At 40.8% G+C, this 20695-nt stretch overlaps 1 protein-coding gene across 2 annotated transcripts in view; it reads left to right on the top strand.

Annotated features, from left to right (window-relative positions):
• DNM3 (dynamin 3) overlaps positions 1-20695 on the top strand; it is a 167062-nt gene that overhangs the window by 89017 nt on the left and 57350 nt on the right. For both annotated transcript variants that reach the window (XM_068199307.1, XM_068199308.1), the window contains one exon: positions 14337-14446. In XM_068199307.1, the coding sequence (XP_068055408.1) occupies positions 14337-14446 (110 nt within the window). The remainder of the gene's footprint in view (positions 1-14336; positions 14447-20695) is intronic.

The following is a 20695-nucleotide window of genomic DNA, read 5'->3' as shown; positions in this document are numbered from 1 at the left end:
TTTAGCTCCTTGCTAGATTCTCCCTTCCAGCCCCACCTCCCCCTTAGCACATGAACAGCAGAGTGTTCTGATTCTGTAGTTAACAGTTCTTTTTGAACAAGTCCAGAGGAGGCCATTGAAATGCTCAGAAGGCTGGAGAACCTTTTCCATGAGGACAGGCTGAGAGAGGTAGGGTTCTTCAGCCTGGAGAAGAGAAGGTTCCAGGGAGACCTTAGAGCAGCTAAAGTCTAACTTAAAGGAACTCCAAGAGAGCTGGAGAGATACTTTTGACAAGGGCTTGGAGAGGTAGGACAAGGGGTGATGGCTTTAAATTGATAGAGAGTGAGTTTAGATCAAGTATCAAAAAGAAATTCTTCCCTGGGGGGTGGTGAGGCCCTGGCACCGGGTGCCCAGAGAAGTTGTGAATGCTCCATCACTGGAAGTGTCCAAGGCCAGGTTGGATGGAGTTTGGAGCAACCTGGGATAGTGTAAGGTGTCCCTGTCCGTGGAAGGGGGTGGGAATGAGATGAGCTTTCACTCTCTTCCAATCCAGACCATTTTATGGTAGGACTTTTTCCTTTTGAAGCAGTGCTGTGTCTGTGTGGATGTTTGTGTGAGGGCAGTGAGGACTTTCTCAAACTGCAGAGTAAGCTGAGAATTTGCAGCCTAATTCAAATCAATTAGAAATGTTTTCCTATGCAACTCAGCGGCTGACATCAGTCAACTTCTGCACTAAATGATCCGAATCATGAAATAATGAAGAATTTTTGTCTGTGTAGTTTAAGCTGAGAGAACTTAGTATCCAATGGTAATTAGAGTATAATTATTTTAGATGGAGGGGCATGCATCTGTTATGGTATATAAAATTTTCCTCCTTTTCAGTAAGCAGAAGAAAACGATTCCATAATGTGCTTCTCTTCAAGGTGACCTTAGTGTTCTGAAAGGGTCTGGGATTTTGTTTATGCCTGCAGAAGATATCGGAGGTCACTGATCCCAGAGTTTCCCATCTTCACTTCCCTTTTAGGAGGAGGTAGTGTCAGTTTTGTAAGAGTGCAGTGCACGGTTCCAGTTGCTTTACTAACAGTGTCCTTCTCTGCAAAAAGCACCTACAAGACAACACTGGCCAGAGTTGTCTTTGCATTTCTGTAAAGTGAAAAACACTTCTTGCACCAAACGTCTTTTGCAGGAGATGTGGGAGGTGAATGGAAAAAGGAAGTGAGTGCAAGAAAAACAAGAGGACTCAGAATTCACCTGTAAAGGCCCTGTGCAGCTGCCAAGTGAATTTGATTTTAAACCATAGTTTTGTCTTCTTAGACTAAACTGTGTTTTTCCCCTTCTGAATTAGATTCTCCCCACCCGCATTTCCAAAGTGCGATTTCAGGGCACATTTAAAGGTATTTTGAGGCCTTCTGTTTTCATTAGGGAATGGGTATTTATTTTAAATGTAAATTTTCCAGGCTTATAACACTTGGTTTGGGGAGGATTTTTTTTTCTTTTTTGAGCAATGGCAATTAGTTCTGTAATGCATTTATTTAAATATACATGCATTTAGCCTTGTCTATTGTCATGTACTTTTTTCCTGGGAATTACTAATAATTATATTTTGGTAATGTATTAGTATAAAACCCTTTTATTTCAAGCTATCTCAGTATAATGTATTATTAGACATTTAAAACAAATCTTAACTGCTAGAATCTAATTTTTGTAAGCTTGGGAATATCCTTAAAGGAGCACAGAATGTTATTTCAGCAAAAGTAATGAATTGAGACAATTAAAATATACATTTAGTTTGAGTAATGTAAAGTCAGAGAATGGATCAGAGAAAATCAAATTGCTGAATACGATGCTAAAATAGCGCCTGGGCAGACATAGAACACTTTTAATGAACTTTTTATTTCAGTATTTCAATTCTTTTGAGGCTTTTGAAGGCCAGAGGGGAACTAGCTGAATTGTTTTATTTGTTTTATATTGTGTTTTAAAAATTTTGTTGCATGGACAACTTTGCAATAAGCTGTCCTCCCTGCTTTGTGTCTTTGAGTGTCCTGAAAACAAAGTGTTTGTCTAAAATGTTCTTTATTGCTTTAGAACATGTTAAAGGATGATTTCTGATAACAGAATTACTGTATGTGAAATGAGCTCATTGACAGCTAATAAAATGGTTTACATGAGTAACGCTTAGTTGTATGAATTCAGTTTTCAGAATCCATCATAGAACCAACTTCTGTGTGAAAAATTACAGACTTGGGAGTTTGATAGTTTCACTATTCTAGATTCCTTACTGAAATTTGATTTTGTATGAATATTTGTAAGTTAGCTATCTTGTTTTCACTTGGATTTTTGTTGTGACCATGCTGCTTTCCCATGGACACACTCTCAAAATGTCAGTGTTAGAAAGGAGTTGTAATGGATTTTTCCAGCAGCAGTTCCTCATTGGTTGCAGTATCTGTAAAAGCTAATGACATTAAGGAGTAATGGAGTATATCTTTCAAAGCACAAGTAACGAGTAATAGGGGTATTTTGACATAGTGTTTAAAGAAAAAAAAAACCCATGGAATTTGGTTTCCTGCCCAGAACTTTGACTGACTGTCTGGGAATTCAGTGCCGTATGTCAGTGCTGTGTAGAATTGGTGTACATACGCTGCAGTGATTCTTTACAATTGTTATAGTGTCCTGCAAGTTTAGGGCCAGGGAATAATAGTCTCCAATATTTTGAGTCAGCATCGATAAGGACTTACACAGTTGAGGAAGTGCTGCACAGTAAATATTTCCCTTTCTTCCAGAGAGGCAGCGGTGTTCATCTTCCTTGTCCGCATACAGTAAAAATTCACCATTTTTGCAGGCATGTTTCAACTTCTGCATTTCAGTGCACCTTTTTTGTTGTCTTCTGTGTTTGCAATAATGTCATTACCTCTTGCATTACCATTGTTTGTGTGGAGTTCTCAAGCTCCTGGAGACTTCCAAAGCCATCGCACCGTTCGTGGATTCTTTGAAACAGTTGGGCTTAAGCATGTGTAGCCAGTGCTGCTGAAGCAAAACTTTACACCTTGTTTATTGAGTATTTTAAAATGTTGTTTTCATAATATCACTTCACCAACGATAGCTAACCAAGCGGCATGTTACACATTTTTAGAGCATGATGAAGATAGTTCTAACAGCTATTGTGATCATTGGTTAGGGTTTTTTTCCTTAGGAAAGAGCTCCTTTCTAATTGTGCTCTTGGGGAAGCCAACTGACAGTATCTTAACAAAGATGATTAAGTAAATGCAGGTGTTTGTCATCTTAACACAACTTTGAGTCTACACAATGGTGTATTCAATCTGTATATCCCTCCCTAAGCAAACAGCATGGAATAAAAGAGGGTGTTAGGTATGAATCAGAGTAGTAGTTGATTGCTGGAATCCAGACATGGGAGAACTGGAATTCTTTAAAGATGATGTTATTTCATACAGAGGAGAAATGACATATTTTTAAATGTCACTGCAAGAAAAGACAAGGTTTGGCTTCCAATCCAAGTCTGGATTGGAAGAGATATGGAGAAAAGTAGAAAAACAATTAAAAATACTTTTGAATTATTAGTAAGGTTTTTATTTTGGGATTGCCAAAGAATATGACTGTAAGATTCTTAAATCTGGCAGTTACTGAAGACTTCATCCCCCATGCAAAAGCAAGGGAAATGCCTCCTCCCAGGTGCTGATACTCTTGAGAAACACTCTCCTTGCCCATTCGTGCTTGTCGCTCACAGCAACGATGATTGAGTCCCTGGTTGGCTGAGAGTTTGTTGCTGCTTTGCTAAGGACGAATCTGGAAGCCAGAAGCATCACAGATGTTGTCCCCTGACTTCAGCACCCCACTTCCCCTGTGCCCCTCGCAGTGCTCAGTGGTAGTCCAGCTTTGTTCCCAGCTCTTGGCTGTGACAGTGCATGCTCTGCCTCAGCACAAACCTCTGCCTGTTGTCTCTGACAGAGAGAAACTCATCCCACATGGCTGAGGATGTGCTGTTGATGCCTTAGAGAGGCTGGCTAGACAGAATTAGAAAATAAAGTAGGTATTTATGGAAGGATTTTCAATAGGCACACCTTGGGCAGTGCAGGAGCCTCACAGAGGCTACACCCAGAATGGACGATGGTCACGAGTTTTTCAGACAGCTATAAATTTGGTCCATTTACATATCAGGGGTTAATCCTCCATTTACAGCTTCAGGTAATGAAGTCATTTACTCAAAGTTTTCCCTCCCAGTTTGCTGTTGTTTACATATTTCGGGGCCTGAGACAGTAAGGTGTCCTTGAGTTTCAAGCCTAAAGAGAATGGTTTTTTTCTGAATAAAATGGGACAACAGTAGCTGACAGGCTGTGGAATTTTAGAGTTATACACTAAAGCACTACTGGTCTGAAAAATACAAAAGCTAAAATTTAAGGCATTACTGTGAGTTTGTGCTTGCAGAGTGTTTGTTTGCCTGTTTCTGCTCAAGCTGGCTGCAAAGGTGGCTTTGGATGATCTGTCCTGGACATGGCACAGCCTGCTCTGGGCCTGCAGGAGTGCCAAGGATGGCTAGGCTCTAAGGCTTTGGTGTTAGGGGTGTTGTCCTTCACTGTGATTCAGCAAGGGCACAAGGGTGGGCTTGGATGAAGCTGACAGAGGTGATCTGTCAATAAATAACCCAAGGTCCGCCACCCCACGAAAGGCAGTGACAGCACTTGAACAGTCCGTGGTTATTTCAGTTGTGAGGATGTCCCTGTCCTTCCAGAGGTGTTGCTGTGTGCCTCCCCAGAGTGTGCTACCTCCTGCTGAGCTATCTGCCTGAGTTCAGCCCCTGCCAGGCTGTTTGAAGGGAGCACGTGGCCAGGGGCAGTGGAGTTTGTCCCTGTTTCAAGTGTGTGTTTTTAAGGTTGACATACTTTTCCTTGGGTTGATGCTGCAACAGGCCCTCTGTTTTCTGTATTATACTGCAAGGGAACAGCTGATCAGCACAATCAAAATGATTTGCAATGTGGCCAGTGTCCTTCATGGAACACACTTCTGCCTGTGACAAGCTAACATACGGTTATCAGGAAGGAGCAACATTTGAACACTTGCATTTAATCTGCAGCATCTGCAGACTGACAGCCATCATATTTGGCAGCTCTCCTGCACACCCTTCCTTCTGCACACACTCCTGGTGGTAGGGGTGAGGAGGAGACCAGCACTGCCTGGCACCTTGCAGTCACTTTTTTTTGATGGCAGTAGCTTTGATGGAGCCAGTCCAGAGAAGGGCAACAAAGCTGGTGAAGGAGCACAAGTCATATGAGGAGAGGCTGAGGGATCTGGGGTGGCTCAGCCTGCAGAAAAGGAGGTTCAGAGATGACCTTATTGCTCAATGTAACTATGTGAAAGGAGGCTGTAGGCAGGTGGGGTCAGTCTCTTCTCCAGACAACCAGCAAGACAAGAGGAAATGGCCTCGAGTTGAACCAGTGGACCTTGGTACCGGATCATTTGAAAAATTTCTTGGATGTTCTACTAACCTTTTTTTCCACATTCCCGTGCCCCTGTTTGTCAGGTTCCTTTTTTGAGTTGAGTCAATCCACACTCACATTCCAGTACTTACTGGGACAGGTGATGGATATTCAGAGGTGGCTTCTGGCCGAGGAGGGTTTGAGAACACAGAAAACCTAAGGTCAGTTTGAGGAGCAGCTTTGGCTCTGAGCTTCAGGAGTGCTTCACTCTGGAACAGCTTCATGGGAACATTCCTGATGAATATTTTTGAGGAGATTTCAATCTAGTATTGGTTTCCAAGGACAGAGAGCTGCAGGTTTTGCTGCACATCGCTGTAATTATTTTAGGACATCTTTTGTCAAATTCTGAGACACATCTCAAAACTTTTCCTTGAAGATTTGATGGCATTATGTGACTTAGCATTTGAAGGTAATGTTTTTGATATGAAGTAGAAATTGTGCTTGGTGGTTACAGTGTACTCAGTTTTCTTTGTTTATTAGTCATAGGAACATCCCAGGGTTACTTATTTTACAAAAAAAAAAAAAAAAAAAGCAATATGTTGTTGAGATAGGGTAATCAGGTGATTTTGTCACTTGTGTTATAATTCAACAGTTTTTCTTTGATGAAATTGATAAGCCAGAGTATATTTATACATATGATGTGGAGCAAGGAAGGAGATAGCTTCAGACAGTTGTCTCAGAAGTTAATGTTTTCCATGACCCAAGTATCTTGGCTTCATTTAAAAAAAGAGAGAGAAGAAAGAAGGAAAAGCTGAAATGTACCTTTCAAAAAGTGCTGCTATTAAAAAACAACTAAAGAGGAGGGGTGCAGGGGGAGAAGCCTTGACACCAGAAGCTCTGTCAGAGCAGGGTTTCTCTCGGATGTCTGGAAAAAGTTTCATACTTCTGGGATGCTTTCCAAAATATTTTCAATGACCATTGCCACAGGCGTGAACTTCTTAATGCATTTTGCAGTAATCTCCACCACAGTGAAATTGATTGCTGTCTGAAAGCTTTTAATGATAACAAGCAAGTAGAGCAGCATAAGTGCCATGAGCTAACTTGTGTGTGTGCATTATATTGCATGTTTAGGAGTCCTGCAGAGACAGATGCATCACCTCAGGAAAATCCTGCTTAATGTTTTTTACAGAATTATGTAATTGCAGATTTATCATTTTACATCTTGCAGGAAAGATCTTTTTTCTGCATATACAAAGGATGTGGGGTCTCTGGAGATACTTCAGTTGGTACCCAGGGAAAGGTCTCTGGTGGCTTCCTGAGTTTGAGCTTTTCTAGGGTTCACTTTATAGAAGCTGAAATAGACAAAAATCCAGAGGAGTTTTAGGAAATGCCTTTCCAGCAGACAAAAAGGTACCTCATCAAAGGTGCACCTTCTTCAGGTGCCTACCATGGAATTGCAGGAGGCTTATAAATGAAAGATTCTCTTTCTGTCTTCAAGTTAAGGGCATTGAGGAAGCTGAAAATACAGTGCAACTTCCTGGGGTTTTTTCCATATTATCTTAGTATTCCTAATGCAAGAGATCATTAGAACTAGAGAGGTTCATCCACCCTGACCATCACTTTTCCAAGACTGAAATCTGAGCTACACTTCAATTCAAAGAGAAGAGGGTTCAAGAATTATGTTTTTTCTGTAAATAAAAAAAATCCCACCACCAAAACGTGTGTATACACATATATATAAAAACAACAGTATTTTTATACACACAAATATATAAATGTGTGTGATAATGAAAATTGTTAATGCAGATTGCCAATGGAGAAGCCTGATCTAACAGACCCTGGTGTGTCACTGTCCCTCTGTGCCAGCACAGACATTGCTGCTCCTTCATCCTGCACTACTGCTCCCACAAACCACTGTGGTTGTTGGATGGTCTGCAGAGGTGAGGAGTGAAAAACAAAAACTTGAGCACCAGCAGAGAAAAACAAGCTGTCCTAAGCAGGCTTTGTAGCAAGGGATAAAAAGGTCAGAGGATCCATTTATCCCCCTCTACCTTTGGAGCAGCCACTTGGCACATCCAGCAGAATTTTTCCAGACTGTCACTGGCTCATCAGTCGGGGCTTTCTCTCAGTTTTAAATGCCAACATCACTTCAGTTCAGAGGAATTGCTGGCTTCTTTCCCAGACAAGATTTCCCAAATTCAAAATGACCTTTCAAGATCCTAACTAATAGGAGCTAAACAGAGATTTCCTCTTCATCAGGCCCTTTCTCAGATTGATCCTTTTACTGACAGCACAGAGCAGAGAAAGACCAGCCCTTCACTTGTGATAATAAACACCTCTTTTGGAGAGGGGCAAACTTAACATTGAATTTATTATATACTCCAGAAACTATTGCCCTTGCACTTGATGCACTGATTATGTAAAGGCATAGGGGAGTACCAGTGGAATTAGTAGATTTCCTTTTTTTTAATATTATTTTTTTATTTAATACAGCCATTCAGACTCTGCAATGGGATGCCTAGACAGCCCCCCTCATTACTGAGGGAAATGGGGGAAAGATGTGCAGGCAGCAACCCCATGGAATTAGCCAGGTATGGCAGGTTTGTCAGCTCCCACTTCAAGGCTAGCTTAGCTGCTCAGCACAGCTCTCCCCAAGGATTCTGTGCCCATCCTCTCTTCCAGGCAAGGAGAAGGAGGAATCTGGGGCTGCCTAGCTCTGAGCAGGGAGGTTGTGATGTTCTGCTCTGGGGTGTGCTGTAGGAATTCACGCTGCAGCTTCAGCTCCCTGGAAACCTGTCCTGCAAAAGAGAGATGTAGAGACAGCCTATCCTGATGTCCTTCTGGGAAGTCTGGAAATGTGGCAGGATAGAAAACTGCTTTCAAGGAAGAACCAGTGACCATTTCTCATTGAAGTATTTCAAATGCAGTGTTGCACACTCTTGTTTATCTATTCCTGAGAAAATTTGGCAAAAGAAAAGTGCAGAAACAAATACAATGCTGGTTCTTATGAGAGAAAACCACTGTGGGAAATGAGTGACGCTCTGCAAAATGAACAATTAGGCCAGACTAAGGACTGATTTACCATTAGCATCATTTAGTCCCATAACTGAATTCTGATGGAACAGCAGAGATATAACAAGGCTCTTAAATTTTTTTAATAATATGTTGTGGAAAAAGTTACCAAAAGATTGGAAAAAATTTGCAGTTGCCAGAAGTATGCATAATTGCCTGAAAAAAATAGTACAAATGTAAAATATATAAAGATAATAACTGAAACCTGAAATAAATTGGTTCTATCATGAGATCTTTCTTTCAGCTACAGTTTCAGATTTGGCATTTTCAGCTTTGATTTATATAAGAAACTCAATATTCTGACCATGGCAAATATAAAGACTTGTAAGACTGAAGGAATATAAGATTTGGTATTTGTGCTCTGCTCTTTTAACAGCCCAGCTTATCAGCCTGGGCCGTTGTCACATTTTTGTCATGAGATTTTCAATTTGGAGTTGACTTTAGAAGACTGGAGGAGAGAAGTGCATAGATGGAAGGAACATGTTCTCATCTGCAACTTATTAAGTATTCTTTTGCTTTTCATAAAAATGTTAGAATATTTAGGTGCACATTGTTTTTCTGGTAAAGCAGCTCCTTCTTCATTTTATAGACGTGTTAGAATTACGTTTTCTACATCTGTAGCCAGGAGCATGCTCAGGCCTGAATCCCTGCTAAGTATTCTGTAATAAAATAACTTGCTTCATTTTTCTTCAGAATGTTGCAGTAGTATCTGAGAATCTCATGCTTCATTTTTCAAAGTATGCTTTAAAGCCAAGTGTGGTGAAGCAGAGACCATTGTGAAGATGATGTGTGGCTTTGTCAACTGAGAGAGAAATATAAACTGAAACAGAAACACAGGAAAATTCTCTTGGGTGTATTTAAAGTCAGAATATGGTAAACTCTTGGATATTGATTTGAATACTAGAAAGGTTTCTATGAGGCATCTTAATAGTTTTCACTTTCATCAAATGCCACAGTGTAGGCTGTTGGCACTGGCAGCCAGAGTTCCAAGGTGTAAACAAGGCTGAGCCTTTCCTTTTTGGGAGTAAACAGGCACAGACCACCAGCAGTTCCTTACACTTCTATTATTTCTCTTCTCCTTTCTTTAGTAAGGATCACTCTGGCTCAGCAGGTTCACAAACCACTGCTTCTTGTGTCTCTGTAGAATGTGTACACTGCTCTGGCCATATAAAATAGTACAGTCCTGTACAATATCTTTGTTTTGGGACTGTTTTCTGCCTCTGCTGCTTAACTCCTTTGCCAAGTAGTTGCTTGGCTTGAGTGTTCCACCTACACGTTTTAGAGCCCTGATTGAAGGATATTTAATGATGCCCTGCCATCACTGGCTCTGGCAGAAAGAAGGTTGAGCGTGATGCCTGTGAGTCAGGTAAGTATTATCCCCGAGTATGAATGCAGAAACAAATCCAGAGAGCAGTACAGTGTTGGTCTGAAAATCTAGTCCAGAGGCAGAAATGCTAAGTTTTTTATCTGCTGTTGCCCAGCTTTGTTTCAAAGCTGTTCTTCCTCAGTTTATGATTTAAAGCAGTTTACTTTTTTGCCTAATCAATGTGTAATACTTGTTACTGCCTCATACTAATGGCAGAGACATTTTGTGGATATCTGCATTTGCTCTCAGTACACAGTAAATACTCCTGAGATTTGTGCTCTCAGCTGATGCAGAGAATGAATCCTGCTGTAAACCAGCCTTTGTTCCAACCTTTCCAGTGTGGCCTGTGCTTCCGCCTGGGAGCTTGGTTTCTTTGAGCTTGAGGTCCCTGCATGGACAGGTTTTGGTTGGAGTCATGACCCTCCATTTCAAAGCTGGTGTTCTAGAAGGCATTGGTAAGTGGTGGGCAAACCAGCTCAATTCTCTTGATGTAGCTGAAAGTGCAATTGGGCCAATGCTTGAATCTATCCTGCATTTCAGAACCTGAGCATCGTGTGCTTGAGCTGTGCTGCATAATCTTGAATTCTGTTCTCTTGTGGAAAAGAGCCTGTGCTGCTGCTGTGCCATAGCCAGCCTGAAGTGACAGAAGAACCACCTTTGATAGCTGGAAGAAACTGAAGTCACTTAATGATTTCTGTCTTTAAAGCAAGAGAGTTCTGTTCCTCATCCGGTTTGCTGACGTTGGGTCCAAGGTTTCTTTTGCTGTTTTGACTGAGCCTGAAAGTTCCAAAAGCACAGAACACTTTCTGAAGTGGTTCCTGCCCCTGGCTGAAAATGCAGGGGAGTTCATTAGCCTGGAAGTGCTGGCTGAGACCCTGCTGGGGGAAGGGGAGCTGCTGTTGTATTTTTCTGTATCACTTGTGCCATTTTGGACTTGAGCAGTATTTATTTTTAGTAAATTTAAACAGTGCAGAAGGAAGGGGCAGTTGTAATATGGCATATTTACATCATGCTGTCAGTTCCTGGCAGCTCCCTTGCCTGTCGGAGAACAGAACTGGTCCATTAAGGATGTGAGTGCTACTTGTGCCCACGAGTGGTGAAACATCGTCTGCAGGGTGGGAAGGCCTCCCCAGGCCAGCAGGTTCGTTTGTTTTTCTAAGGTGGAGTATGGGGAATTTTTTTCATGTCACAGGCTCAGGAATGGGCCATTCTACCTCCCACTTTTTCCTTCTTCTCCTCTACTCTGGAAAAAGAGAGGCGAAGTCTCTACGTGCGATCAGCATGTGCTGGTTTTTCCCCTCATGTCACGCTGAGGTTCTCTGCCCCTTTATAAAAATAAAAATCTATAAATAAAAAAGAACAAATGCTGAGGGGGACAAACTGGACCCACAGTTATGTGCATGTAGTCACTCGTCGAAGTGTGCCTAGCCCCATTCCTCCCAGGCTTCATGCATTCCCTGTTTCTTATGCTGTCAACTTCTCAAGATGGGAAACATGCACAAACAGTCCTGGATGCAGCTTTTTTTGCCCTACCATAACATAATATTAATTGACCTTAGGCTGAAATGTTGGGCTCATCTGCAGTTGAATTAGCTCGTTCTCCATTTCTGTATGTTTTCTCCCACTTTGGAGGGAAAAAACATTTTGCAGTGAGTTTTGGTGCCACACTTTAATGTCACAATAATACCTTTCTCCTGGAATTAAGCAGTATTTAGCTCTGATCTCTCCTGTGTGACTGTTTGCCTCAAGCACAGGCACCCTGTGATTTCCCTTTCTTGGAAACTGCCCTGTCTCAGCATGTGGGTAGGAGGCCATGTAAATAAATACCAACCACTTCTTAGCCTTCAGTAGGCATTTCCGTTTTCCTGGTGGTGCAGAAGAAACACTTTCTCACAGTTTGGCATCAAACATTTATATAACTTTCCCTCTTGTGGAATTTTTGTTTAGACAATCAGATTCTCGGTATAGTTTTTTTCATCAGTTTCTATTTTTATTCATCTGTGGTTGCTTGATTTGTCAGTAAATAGTGTCTGTCAGAAGAAACACCTCATCAGAAACTTCTTAAATTTTCAATAATTGAATAGTAAATCATGATAAGTCTATTCTGTAATACCAAAAGATAAGTTTAAAAAAAATTAAACTTATCTTGGAGTTTTTTCCTTAGCTATGATGGAATATATCTGCCCAAAGGAAATATTTCTGCCCAAAAGATTCTTTAAATATATATAACCTGCCTTAAGTTTTTGAAATAGAATACAAAATATCTTATATTGCCTTGCAATCCAGCTTTCAGCTGAAAAAGAAAATATTTGCTTTTGATACAAGGTTTAATATATGTTAGAATATTTTTCAAGTGTGTCCCTTTATCATGGCAGCAGAGCTAATACACTGTTATCCTTTTATTTAATATACTAGTTAGGACATAAATTTAAAATAGCAAAAGAGATCATATCAGTACAAATCAGTATTAGAGGATAGGTACTTCTAATTTCCATACATAAATATTTATAAAATCTTTATTTAATGTTGCTTACCATTATTTTTTAATTGATAAATTACGAATTTACATGGCTTAGTTTTATTTGTCTCAGCGGTAATTCTCACTGAGTGGGTGGTAGCATACAGTCCCTGCTGGGAGAGCCCCAAGGCTTCAGACCATACAGATTCTGGAAGCAGAATATAGATCTGAGCTGTGATAAACAGCTACAGAGTGGCACAGAACTAGACTCTATTGTGGGAGCAGATGTGAGATGAGGGAGTGAAGAATATACCTGTGTATCTTCTTTTGGAAGGAATAATGTCTAGGGTGGTTAACATAGAGGCAGTTTCAACATCCATCAGATGCTTTTTATGTAATACACAGAATTTGATAACCTTTGTATTCAACAACAAGAGAAACCGTGCTTTTCCAGAAGGGCTTTTGAAGGGCTTTTTCCTTTCCTGAGGCCTGCTAGGAGGCTGTCTAGGAAAGTGAGCCTTTGTTGGCCATGTCATGGTATTTTTATAGTTTCACTCTTAGGGCCTTTCTCGTCCAGCTTAGTTTTGCAATCTGCTGAAGCTCAGCCAAGATGAATTGCATCTGCCCTCACAGAGCACACGTTCAGCCCAGCCAGGACTTCTTCCAGTTCTGTGCACTGTGAGTTGCTCGGTGTATTCTGGGAAACACTCACAGAGAAGACGGAGTCCTAGTTTGGTTTGTCCCTTTGTCCTGTTTCCTGGCATACAATAAACTGTTGTCCCATGCATATTTCTTCCTGAGGCAAGCCCCATGAGTGATGTCCCAGCCCAGAATACTTCAGGAAGTGCAGTGCTGCTGGACTTCAGAGCTGGCTCTGGTGGTGGCTGGGCACAGACCAGTCAGCCTTGCTTCATGCTGGCTGATAAGGGACTCTAAAGGAATTTACGCTCTCCAACTTTGGTGATTTATTGAAGTTCTCTAGGGGTAGTCAAAGTAATGAAAACCCCATTTATATCCACTGGGAGAATTCCAGGGCATAAAGCCTCTCTGCACTCCGTTGCTGCCATAGTGGCACCAACCTTAACAGTACCTTAGTGGCTTTTAGAAGCTGTTAAACTGCGCTGTGTTAATAACCCTGTGAGCAGTGCTGTCATGATGTGCAAGCCCAGAATGAGAGCTTTGAGGATGGCCTCTTGTCTTTGGATCCTTCTATTTAACATCAGGTGTGTTTGCAAAGCAAGCTGGAGAGGTTAGCTTCAGTTTATCCATCAGTGCAAGCACTTAAAGAAGTTTAACACAATGGAAACAGCTAATAATCTCAGGGTTCTTTTTGTTCTGACATAACAAATTACCTTGGGAGTATTGCTAATTCTTAATTGGAAGTGAAGGAAGAAACTTGGAAAAGGTGAAATTGCAGTGATTGTGCTGTAAATGAAGGTTGTGATGAAATTGCAAAGGAGTTGGCTACAGCAAGAGTGAATAACTCATTCCTATTTGGAGAAATAAGCTGGTTAGATTAGAGTCTGATTTTGGTTGTACATGGCATTATTTTGATTGATTTGTATGGATTTTTCACTGGCAGAATGAAAGTTTATGTGTGGGTTTACTGAATGCCATGCTTAAATAATTAATAACAGCAACAAAGTAGAGATGAACTTATGTCACCAGCTACTTCACTTGCTGTGCACACATAGAAGAGTTCTTTTTTGATCAGACACTTTTATTTTAGTGAAGTCTGACCCTTGCCTTTTTAGAATTCAGAGGAATGAAAAATAACAAATGTAGATGTTTATGTGTTTGAGGTGAACTTTTTTTATTAGGAAATGTTTTCAAAAGGTCAGTGAAAAACAGAACTGAAACTGAAGTTTTATTTCTCTTGCAGGTAGGTCTATGAAAGATAAGCAGACATTTAAATTTGGGTATTTCCTTATGATAACAAATGTACCAGGGTCATTACCAACTCAACAGATCTTGCTGACATCAGGCTTCTTCTCACACAGTGTTGTTTTAATCTTTTTTTTTTTTTTTCTAGGAAAAAGAGAAGAAGTACATGCTGCCTTTGGACAACTTGAAAGTGCGAGATGTTGAAAAGAGCTTCATGTCCAGCAAACACATCTTTGCATTGTTTAACACAGAGCAGAGGTAAGAAAACGTGCTATTCTGCAGACACTTCTATCAAATGGTATCTAGCTGGGCAGTTTAATAACTGTGAGTGCACTTCTGCTGTTTCCACCATGTTGAGTACTCAAGGTCTTGATAATCTTGATTTAGCTGCTGCTTTGCTGTTGCATAACCATGGGATGAGAGGTTGGTGTCCTCCAGGCCACTCATGGGGTGAAACAGCTCCATGATGAGTCAGCCAGTCCTTCCTTATGGCTGAATAATCATCTCCTGATCCTATTTTTGTTTTATTTGGCAGTCACCTAGGCTTACCAAAACATTCATGACTTCTGTACCTTGTGACCAGATTCAACTGGTGTAAATCACAAAAGTGTCATTGCTTTTCACTTTCTCCAGTGGAAAATCTTGCTTGTCAGTAATGTTGGGACTCATTTGATTGTTTGTTTGGGTTTAAACACTGCTGAATGGAGAAAAATTAGATTCCTCTACTTCTTTAATTAATAAAATCTTTCCCTTTTAGCTTTTGCCCCACACTTTTCCTCTCAGACTCTTCTCTGTTTTAAGTGGTGTGGGTACTCCATGGAAGCTACTCCTCATGCACAGCCAGCTCAGTTTCCTTAAATGTTGCAAAAGACATAAAAGTGATGTGTAATTTTCATTTTTTTAACTGAGGAGGAGAGTTGCACTTGTAGCTGTCTCAGGGGAGTTGCATTTTAGCAGATAAACAGCAATTTCTGTAAGTTTTTTTTTTTTCAGGCAAATGTAGCATGGATAGATATCCTTGTTTCCCTCTTCTGCGAAATTCCTTCACACCTGATTCTCCCTCACATCACTAAAGCTTGGCATTGCCTTCAGATATTCAAGATGATGAAGGTTGGATGTGGCTCTCTGCAGAGGCAGCTGTCTTTGCTCCCAGTCTGGCCAGACATAGTGGCCAGAATTTTGGAAGCAAGGAGTGCCCCTCCCTCCTGCAAATCAAAAGCAAAGCACAGGATTTCTGGGCTGTCAGATTTCTGCTGACCCCAGAAATGTGAGGACACAATGACAGTCTCAGTCTGAACTAGCCCAGGAAGGCTCTGCCTGTGCCTGCTGCCACCTCAGCCAGCCTGCAGGGTCTGCCAGGAGATGCCCTTTGAAAGCATGTCACACACATGCTAGCTGGGAATAACATTTCAAATGCTTGACCACTTGTGTTTCTGGAGCACAGAAAAAAGCTTTGAAAAGCTTTTCATGTTCTTGAAAACATAAATGATCTTTGGATGCTGGAAATGAATGTAATGTGACGATTTTTGCTGTAGATATGTGTGGATCCATCAAGAAAGGTAACTTTGTCCTGGTGGCTTGATAGCAGCTGTACATATTAGGTTACTTCCATGAGAAATTTGTTAATTTAACTCATTGTTTCTCCTTTGGTTCAGCTAATGGCTTTGAATATTATCATCATCATAAATACTAATCATTGAACTGCTGTGAAAATGCAAGGGCAGCATTTCCATTGTCAAGTTTGGGATTTATTGAGGTGCTGTATAGCTGGACATTCATATTTTCCCTTGATCTTCATCCATACTAGACATCAAGGATTTCAAAATCAGATGTCTAAAATGTTTGCCATGTCTGTAATAGCCTTGCCTTTTTGGACTCTGAGTAGACCCTGCAGCCTCTGCAAGCTGCTCTAAAAACATCCTTACACTCACATGGGCATGTTAAGACATGACAGCACAGCAGTAAGACCACAAAATACCTTTGCCTTGGGAGAGGCAGATCATGGAGTCAGTCTTGCAGCTTTAAGGGAGGCAGAAGTTGTTTTTGAATAAATATTTATTGAATTCTAATTAAAACAGCAGTTTCTCTGTTACTGTAAACCAGATGATTTTTGATATTTCTAAAAATCTGCCTCCTGGCACAAATTGATCAAAACAAGATTAGTATCACTTTCCACTGAATCCTGAATTCATAGATGTGTCAGCAAAAACAGGAATATTGGTTCTCGAGTAGAGCGATCTGGCTGGGGACTCTGTCCCCTATCCCACATTCTCAAGGAAACTAAAAGAGGGACTTGATAAAGATACATTGAAATAAGAATTCTTATTGTTGTTCTACTTTGTGGTAGTCTGTTGAATCCTGGTTTCTGATGTGTGTGTGTGGGAGTATGTATTGCTTTTCAAAGATGGTGTAAGAAATTACATTAGTTTCTGGTTGGCTTTTTTTTTTTTTTGTTGAGGGTTGGTGGAGTGGTTGCTTTTTTTAATTAAAAAAACCTTAGCAACTGAGAAAGAAATCAGCTTTCGAAGTCTGCCCACTGAGGGTTCTGCTTATGGAACCATTTTGCTATTTAAGATGTAGATCATTAAAGAACAAAGGCAAAATCATCTGTTCCAGCTTCCATGATAGCACGGAGATTATTCTGTATCTCTTTTTCCCTCCCCCCATAATCTGCAGCATGTTTTTCCTTGACTATGAAATCTTCCTTAATCTTCAATTAAATTATTTTAATTTTCAAGCAAAAACCCTTTAGGAGAAGAATTTTAATAAGCTTGTTCTCTTTTTCATTCCCAGCCCCTCACTGCATAGGTATTTGCTCCAGCCATATGTTTCTGATACTGTACATTTCAATAGTTTCCTGGATTATGCACTGCATTTTTTCCATTTATGAAAACCTTTCCAGCTCTGAAATATAGTTACCAGGAAAATACACATTTCACTGCATAGAAGGAAAAACCATCTTGAGTTAGCTGAGACTGGGGGATAGATGGAGAAGGAAACTAACAGTATCTGTCATTTTGATTTACTGCAGAAGTCAACAGTTCTCTGACAGGAATCAAATGTGACTTGGTAATGCAGAGTAAATGGAGACTGTGACGATTGATTTCACAGTGAAGATAAATTCTCATGAAATGAACATAATTGTGTGTTTATGAAAAGGCTGTGTTGTGAAATAATTAAATTATTTTCGTGTTACTTTCTAATTAAATCTTTAAAAAACCAAAAAAAAAAAAAAACAACCAAAGAAACAAAAAAAGGTGAGAGTGGGAAAAGGAAAACTTTGCCTGAAATAGTTAAAGTATTACTTAACAGGGAGGTTAGGTTTGTTTTTCTGCAAATTAAGTAATACATTTAAAGTTTTTGAATGGGCCATCTACTTAATTTATAGACACTATGGATGACCTTTGCAATGGACTCCTCTAGTTTCCTTACTTTAGGAGTACTAGATATTCAAACAAAGTAAATTCAAGTGAGTGCCCTGTGATTCCTGGATCAGTTTTGGCCGTGTCCATGTGCACTTCAGTGACTGAAGCTGAGCTGGGGGTTCAAGCAGTGTGTGTCTAACCTAAAGCTGTCAAGTGAGTGCTATTTTGTGTTAGCCATCTTCTCCACAGGAAACTCGTGGCAAGTCTGGTTTTTTTTAGACTGGAAAAAGAGATCAAATATATTGAGTATTTTAAAATAATTATGCTATAGGAGAAGAAAGAATGTTTGCAGTACTGCTGTAGAGCTTACTGTGAAGTTGTGTAGATGTAGCCACTGACTTTCTAGGCAGAGCTGAGAATGGAGAAGAGAGGATTTTGTCAGCATCTCAGCTCATATTCAGTAGATTAACCTGTCATGTTCTCATTGCTGAGTGGGTAAGACTCTTGTTCAGAGCTCAAGAACAAAAAAAAAAACAACCAGATTCTGTCCATCCCAGAAAGTTCACTGTCCTTACAGGATTTAATTCCAAATACTTGATTTATTCTCCATGTATTTCTTGTAAAAATTATTCACTTCTTGGTGCTTTTTCTGTTACCCAAGTACTGTAGCCTGGAACAAGAAATGTAGTCTTAAATGTGTCTCCCTTAAGGATTTGTGCAAGTCCTACCTCTCCATCTCCCCTGAGAAGGGCAAGCAGTCTTTAGTTCTCATGGTCTTCTCCTGTTGATCCACATGGTACTATTTTGACAGATTGTCTGTTGTTCTAAAGTAATCTCTTGCCTTTGTAGTAGTGTAATTACACTTTTTTCCTGATTTACTGCTCAAAAATTGATGTATTACTATATTACAACTCCATTTATATACTTCTTCCCTTTTAATTAAAGAAATGATGCTGAGTAAAAAAAAAGAACTGTCATCATTTGCTAGAAGCAGAGAAAAAGCTTCTTTCCACCTCTTCTCCAACTCTGGAGAGATGAATTCTCTTTTATAGGAGTAGGGATTCTACTAGGTATAGATTTTGGGGGTTATAAATGGGAGTGGGCTGAAGTGTTTGTTAAGTTGGTGAATTTTCAAGCCTTCCCTACCAATAGTGGGAGTAGCAACCACAGAGTGAGGAAGGGTTGCCTGCTGGAGAGTCCTTGATCAGCAGCCTTCCTCTGCTCCTCTTCAGACTCATTCCTTTCCTTGGCCAAAGGAGCAGAACCAATGTGTGAAATTCTGCCTTCCTTCCAGAGGAGAGCCCACCAGTTCTCCGTGTCTTTTCTTTCCTGCACAACCAGTGGTGCCTTGTGAAGGCTGCCCTAGAACAGAGGCTGGACAGAGTTAAAGAATAAAGTAGGGATTTATTAAAGGGCCTCAGCGGATCCACCTTGGGCAGCACAAGAGTCCAGCCAGGGCTGCACCCAAGGTGAACCAAAATGGTCACAAAATGGACCACTGGTCACGGGGTCTCTCACTTTTATAAGTTCTGTTCCATTTACACATTGGAGTTAATTGTCCAATTCCAGCTTTAGTCCCATCCTCCTTGTTTTTCTCTCTTCAGCCCACGTTGTTTGTGCTCTTGGGCCTGAGATCGGGATCATTTGTCCTTGGTCCCCAGCTAGAGAAGGAATTGTTTTGTCTCCCTGCTCTGTGAAGAGAGCTCACAGTCCCCTAATGTGAAGCCTAGACCCACACATTAGAGCAGCCCAGAATCTGAAAAATATAAAAGCTAAAACCTGAGGCATCACCAGGACCCAGATGAAGCTGAGTAATGTTGCTTTCCTCACCTCTGTGGTTCTGTGTGATACGGGGGTGTGAGAAGGAAGTGCAAAGCACAGAACTGTTCCTTTTGCTCTCACGAGAGTGGGTTCCTGAGAGCAAAATGCCCCTCAGTAATCATGAAGCAGTGGGACAGAATCTGCCATCCCTGCTCCAGAGCTGCCTGTCTGTAAAAACAGATCTTCAATCTGACAGGCAGATGAATGTCCAGAGGAGAGCGAGCAAAAGGCCGTTTTGAGGGCACACAATAGGACTGAAAATAGAACTGCCAGATGAGGAATTGTAGCTACTGACTCCTGAGTACACTCTGTCTGTCAGGAATCATATTGCACGGAGAGCTGTGGTGTCTGGTAGGACCCAGGAAATGACACCGTGTCTACTCAGTGAGAGGCCTCACTGCCTGTTTGGGGTAGATGCTGTTGGCTGTGTGTTGCTCTAGAAGGGGATGGAGCACAAGTTGTTTCTGGGACTCCAAATGTACTAGAGCTGTAAGGACTGAATTTTTTGGCCATGGGCAGCAACTGGTTAACTGCTATCCATATATTAGGGAAGTTGGGCAAGAGCCAAAATAAAGGGAACTAGTGAAAGGAGACCGGGTCAGAGGAGGTGTTGGATAGAAGCCAGGCTAAAGTAGAAAGCCTAAAATGAGATGTATGTTTAGTTACTGTTTTTGAATTACTCAGAAAGCTAAGCCCCAGGAAGAGCTGGACTGTAAGCTATTCAGAGCCCTCTCTGTTCAAAATGGAAGAGAGAGAATCTGTTTAATTAAAAAGCCCTATAAATTTAATCCACAAAAAAAAGCTGCTAACATTTCTAAACAAACTCCTAAAATGCTGCAGAGTACAATATTTAAGAAAAAAATATACAAATCCAAGGAATAGCTAGCCTTTATTGCCAACAGCTTTCCCTTATTAGAAAGAAAGGAAAGAAAGGAAAGAAAGGAAAGAAAGAAAGAAAAAGAAAGAAAGAAAGAAAGAGGTTGGCTGGTTTTGTTCTGGAATATATTCTTTTTTGTCATTATTGACAAATATTTTTTGCATGACAAATACTAGAGAATATGGTGCAGGTACTGACAGCTGGGGACAGCTTTTGTGCCTGTGTGGCCCCACGGCACATTCCAGGCCAGGCTTCCATCCCTCACCACCAAAGGCATCAAACCTTCTCCTCCAGGGACTGATGGAATATTTTAGTGGCAGTCACTGTTACTACTGTGGATTTTGGCCTGTGTGGTGTTAGTTTTGGCTGCATTTCTGTTCTGGGTTACATATAGGACTCGAGATACTTCATTGCCAAGGCTGGCCTATGTACTGAGCAGCACAT

The sequence above is a fragment of the Anomalospiza imberbis genome, chromosome 9 (assembly GCF_031753505.1).
Source record: "Anomalospiza imberbis isolate Cuckoo-Finch-1a 21T00152 chromosome 9, ASM3175350v1, whole genome shotgun sequence".
Classification (NCBI taxonomy): domain Eukaryota; kingdom Metazoa; phylum Chordata; class Aves; order Passeriformes; family Viduidae; genus Anomalospiza; species Anomalospiza imberbis.
This window is presented reverse-complemented; position numbering and strand designations above follow the sequence as displayed.